The 13447-nt window shown below is 39.6% G+C and overlaps 1 protein-coding gene across 17 annotated transcripts in view; it reads right to left on the bottom strand.

Annotated features, from left to right (window-relative positions):
• mef2d (myocyte enhancer factor 2d) overlaps positions 1–13447 on the bottom strand; it is a 57349-nt gene that overhangs the window by 29079 nt on the left and 14823 nt on the right. For all 17 annotated transcript variants that reach the window (XM_081389751.1, XM_081389756.1, XM_081389746.1 and 14 more), the window contains exons 2-3: positions 6105–6533; positions 2616–2819 (exon numbers count right to left, since the gene is read on the bottom strand). In XM_081389751.1, the coding sequence (XP_081245877.1) occupies positions 2616–2819; positions 6105–6158 (258 nt within the window). In that variant the 5' untranslated portion in view covers positions 6159–6533. The remainder of the gene's footprint in view (positions 1–2615; positions 2820–6104; positions 6534–13447) is intronic.

Genomic DNA, 13447 nt, shown 5'->3' with positions numbered 1-13447 from the left:
TTGAACTTGAGAACCAGATCACTGAGGTCATATGTTTTGTGCGAGTAAAAGACCTACATTTAAGTTGTTTTTTAATGATAATTTCTCCTTCCAATGAGCTGTTAAAGCAGGGCTCAGTAGTTTCGGGATTTCTTCGCTGTATTCTCGCTTTTTGCTCGCAGGTTTCTCTCTAGAGCTCCCCCCACAGCTTCGGAATAGATATTTGACAACACTGTTGTAAAAACTCTTTGGCGATTCTCAGACACCAGAGGCTAGTAGATCAACGACATCAAAGCAGATGGGACATTCTTTAAAACGTCTTCTTCATTCGGGTTCAAACAGCGTGAGGGAGCGCAATAAGGACAGCATTTTAGCAGATTTCTTTTGGCCGTAAAGCAATTGTTTACATTGCGAGACCTGATATCACGCGAGACTTCCTGACGCGGCGGCCGGTGGCCCGCCGGCTCAAAGTTGCAAGTGCGGATTTTCCGCTCACGGGCACCAGGGGGGTGCGAAACGACCACCATCCAACCCGAAATAAGTAATATAACCATTCCAATGACTCCGAAGCTGTTCAGTTAAGGTAAAAAAATTACTTAGTTCACCTTTAACTCAAAAACCAATCCAGTTCAATTTGTTCTTTTCAATAAACCTTTGACGTGATTCACAAATTGCTCTTAAATAATCATTATGGGAACTAGCAGCATTAAGGTCCATGAAGATGAAAAAAGGTTCGAATCACCATTTGTTTGTTTGTTTGTTTTTTAACGCCATGCCAGGTTCTGTGGCTATTTTCATGGCCATAAATTTATGGTAAAATCAGAGTTATACCATTTATTTTTGCAAAAAACTCTAAATCTATATTTGGTTTAACTTCGTTAAAAATTTATTCAAAAGAGTTAACTGAGTAAATAAGGTTTCTCACAGGGTTAAAGGTAGGGTAGGTAGGATTTTTATAAAAAACTTTTTTTTAAATTTGTTTAAACTGTCTTTATATACCAATACATAATTAAAATGTAAGTGCTCTGAAAAAGAGAGTATAAAAATCGAGTGACTGTAGACCTTTTAATCTGCAATAAACACAGCTCATTATTTCCATTCGGGACGAAACAATTGATTGGTTTGGGCGACTGTCACTCACTCTCGCAACCATGGCTACCACCCCTGTTGCTAGATCTGCCCATATGCGCCCGCACCCGTTTGATTTGAGGAGGCGCGGAACCTACGAAGAGTAAAATTATGGCAGAGAAAGAGCATTCAAAATTCAAAGCACCTGCATATGCAGTCAGCAAAGGCAAACAAGGCAAAAACTACTTCCTCGGACCCTGGTTGCCCGCACTCTTGAACGACCTCCTCTGCTTCGCCCAATAGGCTGTAAAAGCTTCGCCCTCGACCCCGGACTTTTAATTATGTATTGGTATATAAAGACAGTTTAAACAAATTTGGAATGTTTTTTTTTTAGAAAAATCCTACCTACCCTGCCTTTAAAAGCAGCCCAATCTAATAAAACATGCTCAATGATAAAGAGTTTTGACAGAAAGAACATGCTGCTAGATATTCTCCTAGTTTTAAAAACTTGTGTGTCATCCTGGAATGGCCTATTCTGCAACGGGTATAAACAGTCTGGTCCCATCGATTTGAGAATTGATAGAAACTACTTCTCACCATCAGGGAGAGTAAATAAATGACAGATTTGTTTTAGTTTTGAGTTGACTCTCCTTTTAAATCAAGCAGTGTTCCAGCAATCCTATATGAGATGTTCTTCCACTGCTGTTCTTTTCACGTTAACGTTGAGCAACGCCATCTCGCGTTGGACGGGATGGACACCGGATGGGCACCGTGTGTGTGTTTGTGTGTAAGCCACGTTTTCCTCTCTGGTCAAAGGCAGGAGGTGGTAGAGGGTGCAGCTGTCCCTACCTCTCCTGTCCCACCATCGTCCAGGCAGTTAGCCAGTAGCTTATAGAGATCTGCGAGCTCTCTAGACATGCACACACACTTTTTCTCTCTCATACATGCTCACTGTCTCCCTATTGATGCGTATTTAGCTAAGCAAAAGCCTTGCCATCTCTTGAAGAACTTGTGGATTTACAGTCATCATGGTATTTCCAAAGTATTCTGGACATGGTACCACGGCAATACCATTGTATTCTTAAGTGCCTTGGAGTACCATTTAAATAACATGATATTTGAAAGATAATAATTAAGTCAAATTAGCATGGTATTAGCATGGTCTAAATCTATAATGAATGAGCACTATGTAATGAAACAAAAAATTTGACAAAGGTCAAAATAAATGAGGAGAAGCGTCATGAAAAAAAGTCACCGCAATTATAGGCATTCCTATTTGGAAGGGATCTTTCTCAGAGGTGTTAGCCGGAAAACAGTTTTTAACAAGGTTTCTGTGAGGAAAAACACACAAATTTACCTGCCTTCCTCAGGGAAAACTAGTCCTGACCAAATAGGGCTATTGACTGAACAACTGCAACCAAATTAACACGGTTCACCAAAGACAGGAAGGAAGGAAAGAAGAGTAGGAGCAAACAAATAAAGGATGAATGAGACCAAAAAACAAACAAAACAATTTCCTGCCACCTTAAAGAAGGAGGATTGTTGGTGGGCTTGTATGTCTGTGTTACCTCGATGATGTCTGCATTGGTCCTGCTTTCGTGCGGCTCATTGTACTCGGTGTATTTGAGGAGCACTTTGTCCATGTCAGTGCTGGCATATTGGAAGAGCTTGTTTGAGTGATTGAAAATAATGAGGGCAATCTCGCAGTCACACAACACACTGAGCTCATAGGCTTTCTTCATCAGACCAAACTTCCGTTTGGTGAAGGTCACCTGTGGAGAGAGAGAGAGAGAGAGAGAGAGAGAGAGAGAGAGAGAGAGAGAGAGAGAGAGAGAGAGAGAGAGAGAGAGAGAGAGAGGCAAGGTTAGACAAGGAGAAAAAGATGATTGAGATGAAAGATGAGAACTGAAAACTACATCTTATGCAATTTTGCTTCTTGGGTGTTTAGTTATTTTTATGGGGAAACAAAACAGAAGATACTATCGAAGATTAGAGGCATAGCCTACCCATACAAACCTTTATGTCATTCCATCATCCAATTGACTTTTATATCCAATTACAATAAATGAGGATCAGAGCTTTATAAAGTATCATGAATGTGGTCTTCTAAAGTCATATGATAGTCAAAAGATATTCCTGTCAGGAACAGACTATAGGAATAGAAGTAGCGATGTCCGATGTCGATTTGGATCTTTTGAATAAATCAGTTGGTTTTGAATGATTTGTCCACGGAATATATTTCAGTTTGAACATGAACACTTACGCATACAGTCGAACGCATAGCCTTTCAAAGTATACTCCATTTAAAAGTATGCACGAACACAGGTGCCTCACACATGCGCAACAGCAAGTTCCATCCTTGTCCAGTGTCTGTGCTATTTCTCTCCAGAAATTATGACTGATGAAAAATGTGGGTACTAGTGCTCGTCAACCCAGGCACGTTGTTACGATCTTCGACTGTGGAACAACAAGACCAGGCAAGTGTTGCTCCCTTGTGGACAAAATAAATAGTGCAAAAACAAATTCAACCAGCATGTTTGAGCCGAGCGCGGTTAGAAAAATAGTTTACACCACGTACTCTGCAAACATTCCCTAGTGTGCATGAAAAAAAACAAAGTATACTTTTGCCTTCAGACTGATCTAGTTCTAGAGTTCACTTCACTAACTTAATGATCCGTTGCCAAAGTTCAACAGCTCACTGTTGGGGAAGATAGAAATAATGACGTCAAATTTTGTCTGTTTCTCACACAAAGCTATCACATAACTTCAGACCACAGTCCAAAGTTGAAGTGACTACTTTTATGATACGTCTATACGGTGGTTTTGTGTTGTTTTCAAATCTTGAAAGCTCCAGTCCACATTCATTGTGATAGCTCAGGGTGCATGTCATCTGACAGGTGTCTGTTCTGATAATCCAACTACAGACCAACTACATTCTTCAAAACATCTCCTTTTGTATTTCACAGAAGAAAGAAAGTCATACAGGTTTAAAACCACAAGAGAGTGAATAAATAATGACAGAACTTTTTTAAATGTTTGGTGAACTACTCCTATAGGAATTTTTGCAGTGCACTCAGGTTGACTTGAGATTAGCCAATTCTTCTCTCTCTGAACCGACTGGGAAGCTTTCAACCATTTTTTGCTCCCTGCTACCAAAAGTTTTTCTGTTCAAATCCAAGACTCCTTAACCTTAAGAGCTTGACAGTGTTAGCAGAGCAGTGATTGCATCTCTGTAAATAAAAGCCCTTTTCCATTAGCTGAAAGAATCTCCTCCACCTCAACAATCAGGGAGCTGATGTTCCTTCTCTCCACACCAGCACCAGGATAAACACCAGAAACATAATTGCCTTCAAAAATAGAATTCGCAGGTAACCAATGGCAACAGGAGAACACAACTTTATTATTGTGAAGAATGTTGAGACGCAGCGACCCGACTTCTTTCCGCTCCTCTCTCGATCCAATTAACCTCAGGGCCGAATGCTTACCTACTGACCTTTACCGCACACACAGACTCGATCTCGCTCTCTCACCTGCTGCTGTCTGTCAATTCTGGATGCCCTCTGTTCTTCTACATCTCTCCTATACTTGCCTCGATCCAAGAGTTAGGTAATTAAAAGGCACAATTTATTGCAGCAAAAACTGTAGTTCACATTATCGTCTCACATTCTTTAATTCTTTAATCGCCCGAGATGTGCAAAGGACGAGCTGTGCAAAGCAAGATCATTTTCTGAGAGAAATCTCAATTAAAAGTGATATTTAGTACAAAATGGGGCCTAATCTGGGTCAGACAAACTGCAAGACTTTTTTTGTAACTTATAAAAATATGATTAGTCAGGCACACCTGAGGGAGACAGAGAGCGCTGACACAGCGAAGCAGGCTAAGGTTGAGTATGCACACCTGGTCCGGTCAGAGTGACTACACCTATCAGCACAACTGCGACCAAAAAAACATTCCCAACACATTCACAGCCATCTTTCTCTAATATCTAAAACATGGAGTAAAATACTACACACTGGTGAGTTTAAAACTAATCTGAACAGTGAAATACTTTAAAAGCTTTCAAAATGATATTGTTATGAAGTTTGTGATGTAACTGGTTTTATATGCTAGATTTTTCTATTTTACCGCAGAGCGCAAAGAGAGCAGAAGATGAGCCAGGGGGAACATATTACCAACACCACAACAAAATAGCAAAAATGAACATTTGTTCTTCTTATGCGCTCATCTACAGATAGTCCTGGCAACAAGTGAATTTAAGAATTACATTATAATGTGCTACATGAAAAATAGATATTTGATTTGCTTAATATCCAATATCGTCCAATTCTGATTAATTAAAAAGATTCCGCTAATAATACTAAATACTAAACCTAAATGAAACTGAAAAACCGCAACGTTTTAAAAAGCACCCTAAATGCCTTTGCACACCGAGTCCGAAATTATCGCATGCGTTTTTTCGCATTCGTGATTCGGTGGCTCTGAATTGTCAAAACACCATTCAAAATGCTTGCTACGGATGCGAAAAACGCAGAAAATCAAACCTGATTCGAATTTTTTTTGACGGCCGAAAGTTTCGGAGGCAGTGTGCAAGTGTGACTGACATAACGTGAGGTCATATTTATTTTTTAACATGCGAAAATTTCGGACGCGAATTCCGGACTCAGTGTGCAAGGGCCTAAAGGGAAGTGAACTTGTAATTGTCTCTGCCCATTAAAATGGTATAGGAGAAAGTATTTTACATAAAAAAAAAAAAATCCAACTTAACTACAAATCAATGAAAATTACTTTTTAGCATTGAAGGAGCAAGATTTGATTTTGCCACACTTGCACAAGATATCTAAACTACAAATTCAACTTAAGGCAACTCACAAGAATCATAATAACCAATAAGAATGATTTCAGTTCAAATGCCAATAATCACTTCCAGGCCCTCCTGCGTATATTTGGTGCGTTTTATTTAGAGAAAGCTCCAGAAATGAATTCTTTTCACTTACATAATCAAAACTGAAAGGAATTCTCCTATGTTGAACTAAAAACACTCAGGCTGTCCACTCACCTGTCTGTTACGCTCGTCTGTAATTCGCTGAATCTGGATCTTTTTCCTCCCCATGGCTGCTGTGATTGGCCGAACAGGGGTGGGGGCAAGGTTGGGGGTGTGGTGAGGTCAGAGGTTAAAATTTCTTGAGGCAGTTACAGGAGCACAAATAGCGACTAGTCGCCTCTATGTATGAAGATGTGTGTGTGTGTGAGAGAGTCTCTCTCTCTCTCTCCGTATGCCACCTGTCTGAGGCAGCTGGGCTCACCCGTCTTCCTCCACTGATAAAAAAAGGAAGGAGGGAAGAAGAAAGAAAGTGTGTGGCCTCCTGGTAGGGCCTTCAGATCATGGTCTGCTCAGGGTGCATGTCATCCGACAGGTGTCTGTTCTGATATCCAAACCCCCTGGAAAAATCTGATGATGAAGATGATGATGGTCTTGTGATGAATTCTGTGAAAGAAAAGAGAAACAGAACTTAAAAACAAAACTGGTATGGCAGCAAAGTATTAGGGTATGAAATTACATAACTATTTTCATGATAAGATTGAAGAATTTTAGTACAAAAGGGAAAAAAAGATCTTTCAATTTAATATTTGCTAAAATACACTACAGTTTGGAGTCAGTAAGATCTTTCAATGTAAATTATTCCTGTGATGGCAAAGCTGTCATCATTTCAGTCTTCTGTATCACATGATCCTTCAGAAAACATTCTAATGTGCTGATTTAGTGCACAAAAATTAAATCTTTCTTATTATTATCAATGTTGAAAACAGTTAGCTGCCTAATATTTATTTAGTACGCTTTTTTAGGATTCTTTGATGAATTGAAAGCTCAAACAAACAGTATTTATTTAAAATAGAAATCTTTTGCAACACTAGATTTCTTTACTGTAACTTTTGCTCAATTTAATGTATTCTTGCTTAATACAATTATGAATGTCAATCTAGCTGACCCCAAACTTTTTAATGGTAATGTATAATCATATTTGCAACATTTTATATAATTAATTGTGCTAAATTAACAACCCAGTAATTTTTTATCTCACATTCTGCTACCTGCTTCTGTACTTTTATGATAAAAAGTCTTGATTAAAGATTACTATTCTTAATCAATTTCTAACACAAAACCTTAACCGGCGAGCCTGTCAAATGTTCCTGTGGCCTGTGATTATTCTGTCACTCACCCCCATATTTTAGCAAAGGGTGAATTTCAAGCCTCCAACTGTCAAGCCTCCAAACTTTAGGATTCCCACACTGTCTAGTTAGTAAATTTCTATTATTTTTTCTCGGTTTTATAGAGGTTGGACTCACAAAGAGTAATTTCTAGCTGAACACTACTTCAGAACTAATTAAATACTAGAAAAAGATATTAACCAGAGAAAACCTTCTCAGAATTTGTTAATTTCACATGGGAACCCTTATAAAGATTTGCCTGGACAGAATAGGCAAACCTCAACTCCGCCATAGCTGGGTTTCCCCCAAACCACACATAGCATGACATTCACATATACGGCTGGGCAAAAAACCCTTTCTGCAGCCTGATAGAGCCTGATTATGAGTTCTCGTTCACAAACCGCTGATGCTGATATCGCTTACAGATCTAAAGCATCTTCACCTGCAGAAAAACACCTGCTGAAGTGTCTCTGTGCACCCAACAGCTCTCTCAGTGTTCTCTCGCAAATAAGTCATCCTTTTAGCCGTTTAGTCAACATGGGTATTTTAGCTGCGTTTGAAGGTTAAGGTCATTTTTCACTTTATAATAATAATAATTTAAAAAGCATGTAGAAACAAACAGTGAGAACAGATGCTTTGAAGCGTGACGGCACAAGTTTGTTTGTGTGCGTGTGTGTGAATGAATGGCTGCATGAATAAATTTACTGCTGCCTAAGAATTGTCATATGGGGCAAGATAATTTTAAAACATGCTATTATTATCTCTGCCTTCGATTAAAAAAACAACCCAGGGCTTAAAACAGAATTCTATATATACAACGAGACTGTACACACTCACGCTCACACATCAACACATGACTGCTGACACAAGCAGACTCCCTGATCAGGAAGGCCTGCAAACTTCCTCATTTCCCCTTTTCGGGGTCAGAGTGCACATGCTCAGAGACAATCTTAAGTGCGCAATTTGAGTTTGAACAACTTGAATTACGAGTTGTCATTTCCTTGCCACCTTCCATGCAGCACAAAGCCCATATTTTACCCTTCAGTCCAGACTTAATGTCAATTTTAGGCCTCCTGAATAAGTGTAGTCCAGAGTAACCAAAAGAGCAACTGGAAAAGCTCTTCCACCTTGTTCCTGCCAAACAAAATCCTTCTGGTCAAGTAAACACTTTTAAAGGTTCGCCGTTAGTTCGATTTAACATGTTAGAATTACATCATAACAATTCTGATTGGCCGATGGCACCGTGAGAACGCAAAAGTAGCACTTCTCCTGGGCTATTTATTCTGTCTGAGCAACAGACAGGAAATTAATACCACCATTACAATCGCAAGTAAACTGAATAAAACAACAACAAAAATTACGGCAATTTTTTGCCCCATAACGGCGTAGTTATGGCATTCGAACAATGGCAAGGTGGACGGCTGCACGGAAAAAGCACAAGGAATGTTTGTTAAAAGGAAGATGTGAACAGGAAACATACACTTCATTGTAAAAACCACCTTTTAACTGTGATATTCATCTACATCTCCGATATTGATGCTTTTCGACGCCTAGTGGCAGTCGCACTGAACTTTTAAAATAGTTGTGAAGCTGCCATTACCCTTCACAAAATTACCATGTTGAAATGAACGAATAAAGAATATATCCATATCCACACAAAATAGATGACCGCCAATACACTGAATTGAAAGAAAAACATACAATAGGTTTATTAGAGCAAATCAGCCTAAAGAAAATTTGCATTAATCATAAAACTATTACCATAACATCCAGTCTGGCGGTCGCATTCAATCATGCAAAAGTTCAAATTTCAACGCAACCGAAGCTCAAATCTGGCTTGAAAATTCTACATATTCGAAGTAACGTAACTTCAGGCAGCTCCCATACTTCGCTCCATTGGAAATGAATGACTTTTGGTATGTCGTTCATCGAGATAACAAAAAGGATGTAAACTAAAGAAACAAAAGCCATACACTCCTCGAACTTCAGTGTTCTTATTTCATGACAAACAACTGAGAAAGACATCCAGGACTACATATTCACTGTCATTTTTATTTGTTCCAACAGAAAAGGTCAGAACGCACTAGTTCACGTCTTCATCACTTCTTTCACAGTAAAACACTGAATGATGTGTGTGTGTGTGTGTGTGTGTGTGTGTGTGTGTGTGTGTGTGTGTGTGTGTGTGTGTGTGTGTGTGTGTGTGTGTGTGTGTGTGTGTGTGTGTGTGTGCATGTTTACGTGCGATTTTTGCCTCCAAATGGAGAGGATGTGTCGACAGGAAAGATTTCCGCGGCAGGCCATCAGCAGCACAGGCTTTAGTTCAAAGCAACTCGGAGTTTGTGTGTGTTTTGGTCTGCGGGGCCAACACATGAAAAGACTTCTTTATCTGCAATGAGAGTCGGAGTTTGACCTTTCACCCTGTGAGCGCTGAGAGGGGCTAATTCCCAGCTCTGATCTCAGTTGCTTCATGAGGGACCTGGAAAATGTCCTCAGACTGCGGTTCCTCACAGTCAGACTCTCTAACCGCAGAGAATTCATGAAGTACAGTTTGATAATGCTGTTAGTTGATCAATTTATTTTCTAATCAAGGGGTTTTCAAACTGGGGCCCAGGGGCCTACTAAAGGGTGCTAGGGTGTCCACAAAAAAACTGGGGGGAAATTTCTTGCTGTCAAAGTTAACTTAATACATTAATTAAATATTTAATTTAATGGAATAATTTAACACATAAATAAAACAATCAAGGAATTATTAAAATAAATAAATTCATGAATAATAAATTATTAGAAAAATAATAAAATCTGCATAAAATTTTGTTTTTCGCACCTTGCTATGTGGTTGGTAGGATGTGCTACAAGTCAATAGAGTCCAGATACTGCATGGGTTACTACTTCAGAAAGTCCATTAACTTTTTTAATGCGGTTTATCAACCGCCAGGTCTGATTGCTGAGAAAAATAAAAGCACTACAAGGTTTAATACTTAGGGTTTGTTCAAATCTCTACCCCAAATATGAACATTAAGCACCACTAATAAACAATGAAGAAAAACAAAGAAGGTTACAGATAAAACATCAGTTCCTTTCTGTTTTCAATACTAGGGGAACCCCCTGTAACAGAGACAAAAACCTTCTTATCTTGAAAATTAATCACGCTCAAGAAAATAAACTGATGTACAATAAAATATACGCACATTTCTGCACATGAGCGCACAAACACACCACACACACACGTCAGCAGAAGTAATTTCTCACTGCTTTCAGCGCACAAAGGTGAGCTGTTGTACGATGCAGCTGTCACACACACATACAGGGGAAGGTGTTATAATTTTGAGTTGCGGCTTTGCTCATACCACTGAGGAAATCCTGCGGAACCAAGCTTTAGCGTGCAACACAAGCAAAACAACATTTACACAGGCCTGCAAACAAGCGAAAAAACACCTTGGTGTAAACACGTACAAAGACACAAGCTGCTAGTGAAGAAGAACCCAAGAGAAAAAAAAAAAGTCACGAGTTGGTGACCTTTCACTATATAGATTAATCCTCCATCTTCGAGCAACTCAGACCCACACGTTTGGACAGCAGTGATTCTTGCAAGGACTCTGAAGTACCAGAGGTCCGCTGGGATAAGCGCACGCTGCCCTCGTCCATGTGTGGGCATATGGTATTCTGCGTGAGCGCGTATGCGTGTGTAAGCATATCTCCTCTACGGGGTGTGTGTGAGAGAGTCCAGTTTTGTTATCCCTGCCTGTAACTAGAGGCAGAGTGGCCTGGGGCTTGGAGATAAGAGACCGTGCCAGAACTGGGCTTGGACCAGGTCCAAAGCTGCGCTGAGAAATCCATCACCTTCCCAGCACAGAGCGGGAGGTCACCGACTGGGACAGGGAGTTGTTTAATTCGGCCATTTATAGTTTTCCGTACATTGGCGCTACACAAAATGCCCCATGACCACAGCTCGGTCACCGGCGGCAATATCTCAGAAGTACCATGGCCAATAAAAGTAATTTCGTACTGAGAAAAAAAGCTAAGCGTGCCGATGGGCACCTCTACAGAAGACTGATATGCTGTGACACTAGAATGTAAAGTATAATGGATGTTAATGGTGACCAACACTTCAACAACCGCTTTCTGGAAAGAACCAATAGACTACTAATATATATATATATATATATATATATTAGGTGAAAATTTCATTTCACAAACTTACTGAAATGTAAATGTATTTTAAAAAACATTTAATTGTTTTCAATCCATTGTCAAAGTTGTCAGTAGAAATTGGAACTGATGATGCCAATCAAAATATTGGCAACAAAATCACATGACGGATAGGGATGGACAATATTTTGGTACCATATCAGTTATCAGCTGTTATTAGTTTCAGTATCAGTCAAATTAATCTTTAAAAATACAAATAATTTGATAACACTGTTAAATATAATCTTTAGCAAATCTCAAAATGAATATCCATTTTTCAAATTCACTTAATTTTTTTTTGTGTTTTATTTTTAATCAATTTTGACAAAATAGCATAGAATTTTAATATTGGCCATTTATCAGCCATAAAATGAAACTAATTATCGACGCATCACTATCAGCCAGAAAGTTAATATCAGTGCATCTCTTATTATGAAAGCAAAATAACGTTTCATGTTGATTTTAAGCTCAATTCCCAAAGTTGTATTGGAGCGGAGGAAATCAAAGCAAGCTTATCAGCTATATGACTCATAAAAAAGACAAAAAAAAGACAAAAGACTAAAGAAAAGGTGTTTTGAGGAGACACCCTCACCCTAATGGGCTTTTTTGAGCTGAGTGCTGTTCAAAACACTAGCCGTGGCTAAACTGGGGCAAAAATGGAGCCCTGTGAGACCCTCCAGCGATTTACTCCAACCTTGGGGTAGTACTGCCAGCACCAACTGCAGGATATTTCCAGCCTGTTGACTCAACCTCCCCGCACGGCAGGAACTCACCCTGTCCAATATGGCTACTCGGCTGCTGACCGCAGCGCATGATTTCTGTTTTTCAACACAGCCGTTTGTCCAGTACACAACGTATTCTGATGATACGGTGGCGTTCGATGCTGAGAGCCGTCACTGGAACTTCTCCAGGAGCGAGGAGATGGGTGGCGTAATGTCTGCCAAACCACAAGCGTAACCCAATCCCTAAGGTGGGGGAGGCGGTAGGTAGAGCACTGCAAGGACAGCATTTCAGGGGGAGGGGTGTAATGCATCCGTGGTCTTGTGAATCACACCGCTGCTGTCGTCCTGTCAAATCTGAAAGCAAACTACAATGCTAAATTCCCACTTTCAGCCCTAAAAATGTGGGTTTTTTTTTTTGGTGTCACTCAGTCAGACTCATTTGACAAACTAAATACTTGTGGACAGAAGTAACACATTTGTCTGGTGTGTTGTCTTCAGTACTATAGTCTGTTGTTTACACCAGCTTATCGTTTCCATCAACAGTGTGGACAATGTGGTCAAACTTGTCAGTTTACAGTACTGCCACACAGCCGAACAGACTCAAGTGCATCTTGCTACAAAACTCTGCATGAGTCTCCAAACTCCGACATGCAGGCTAACATGCTTTTCTCGGGTGAGGTAAATCCTTATACCCTTCTCACCCACCATGACCCCCATCCGCCATTAAAGGTCTTGGAGACGCACACACCTTCCCTTGCAGCCTAACGTTGGTGACATCAATGTGACAATTGGAAAGCAGGGTGTGTTGCCAGCGGTTCGTCATGACCACGTCATGCAAGCGGTTGGTTACACAACAAAACAAAAGTTTTTTTTGTCTTCAAACAAACGATAAGCTTGTTCGTTCAGTAATATATCAGAATCACAATCAGAAGACATGCTAGACAAGGAAAATATGTTATTCTTGTTTCTGTGGAAAAGCTCAAGGGTGAAAGTGAAGTTATGCCAGAAAACGAGACACAATAATACGCCACAACACTCGCAACTATAAACATACATACATTCTTTCCTGTTAATATTTACATACGAGATCACCTTTGTGTTTGTCTGTCTAAACAAGTCTCATCGTAAAATGAACTGCTTTTTTTTTGAAAAGTTCAATTATTATCGCAAAACCAAAAAAATACATTAAATAAGTAACTTTCCCAGTGAATAATTTTGTTGGGTTCTTTAGGAGACCTACCAAATGATGTGATTTACAGATTATTAAAAGAAACAAAAAGAA

This window comes from Scardinius erythrophthalmus, assembly GCF_964197995.2.
Source record: "Scardinius erythrophthalmus genome assembly, chromosome: 16".
Lineage (NCBI taxonomy): Eukaryota > Metazoa > Chordata > Actinopteri > Cypriniformes > Leuciscidae > Scardinius > Scardinius erythrophthalmus.
The sequence above is the reverse complement of the archived record's forward strand: the minus strand, read 5'-3'. Positions and strand labels throughout refer to the sequence as shown.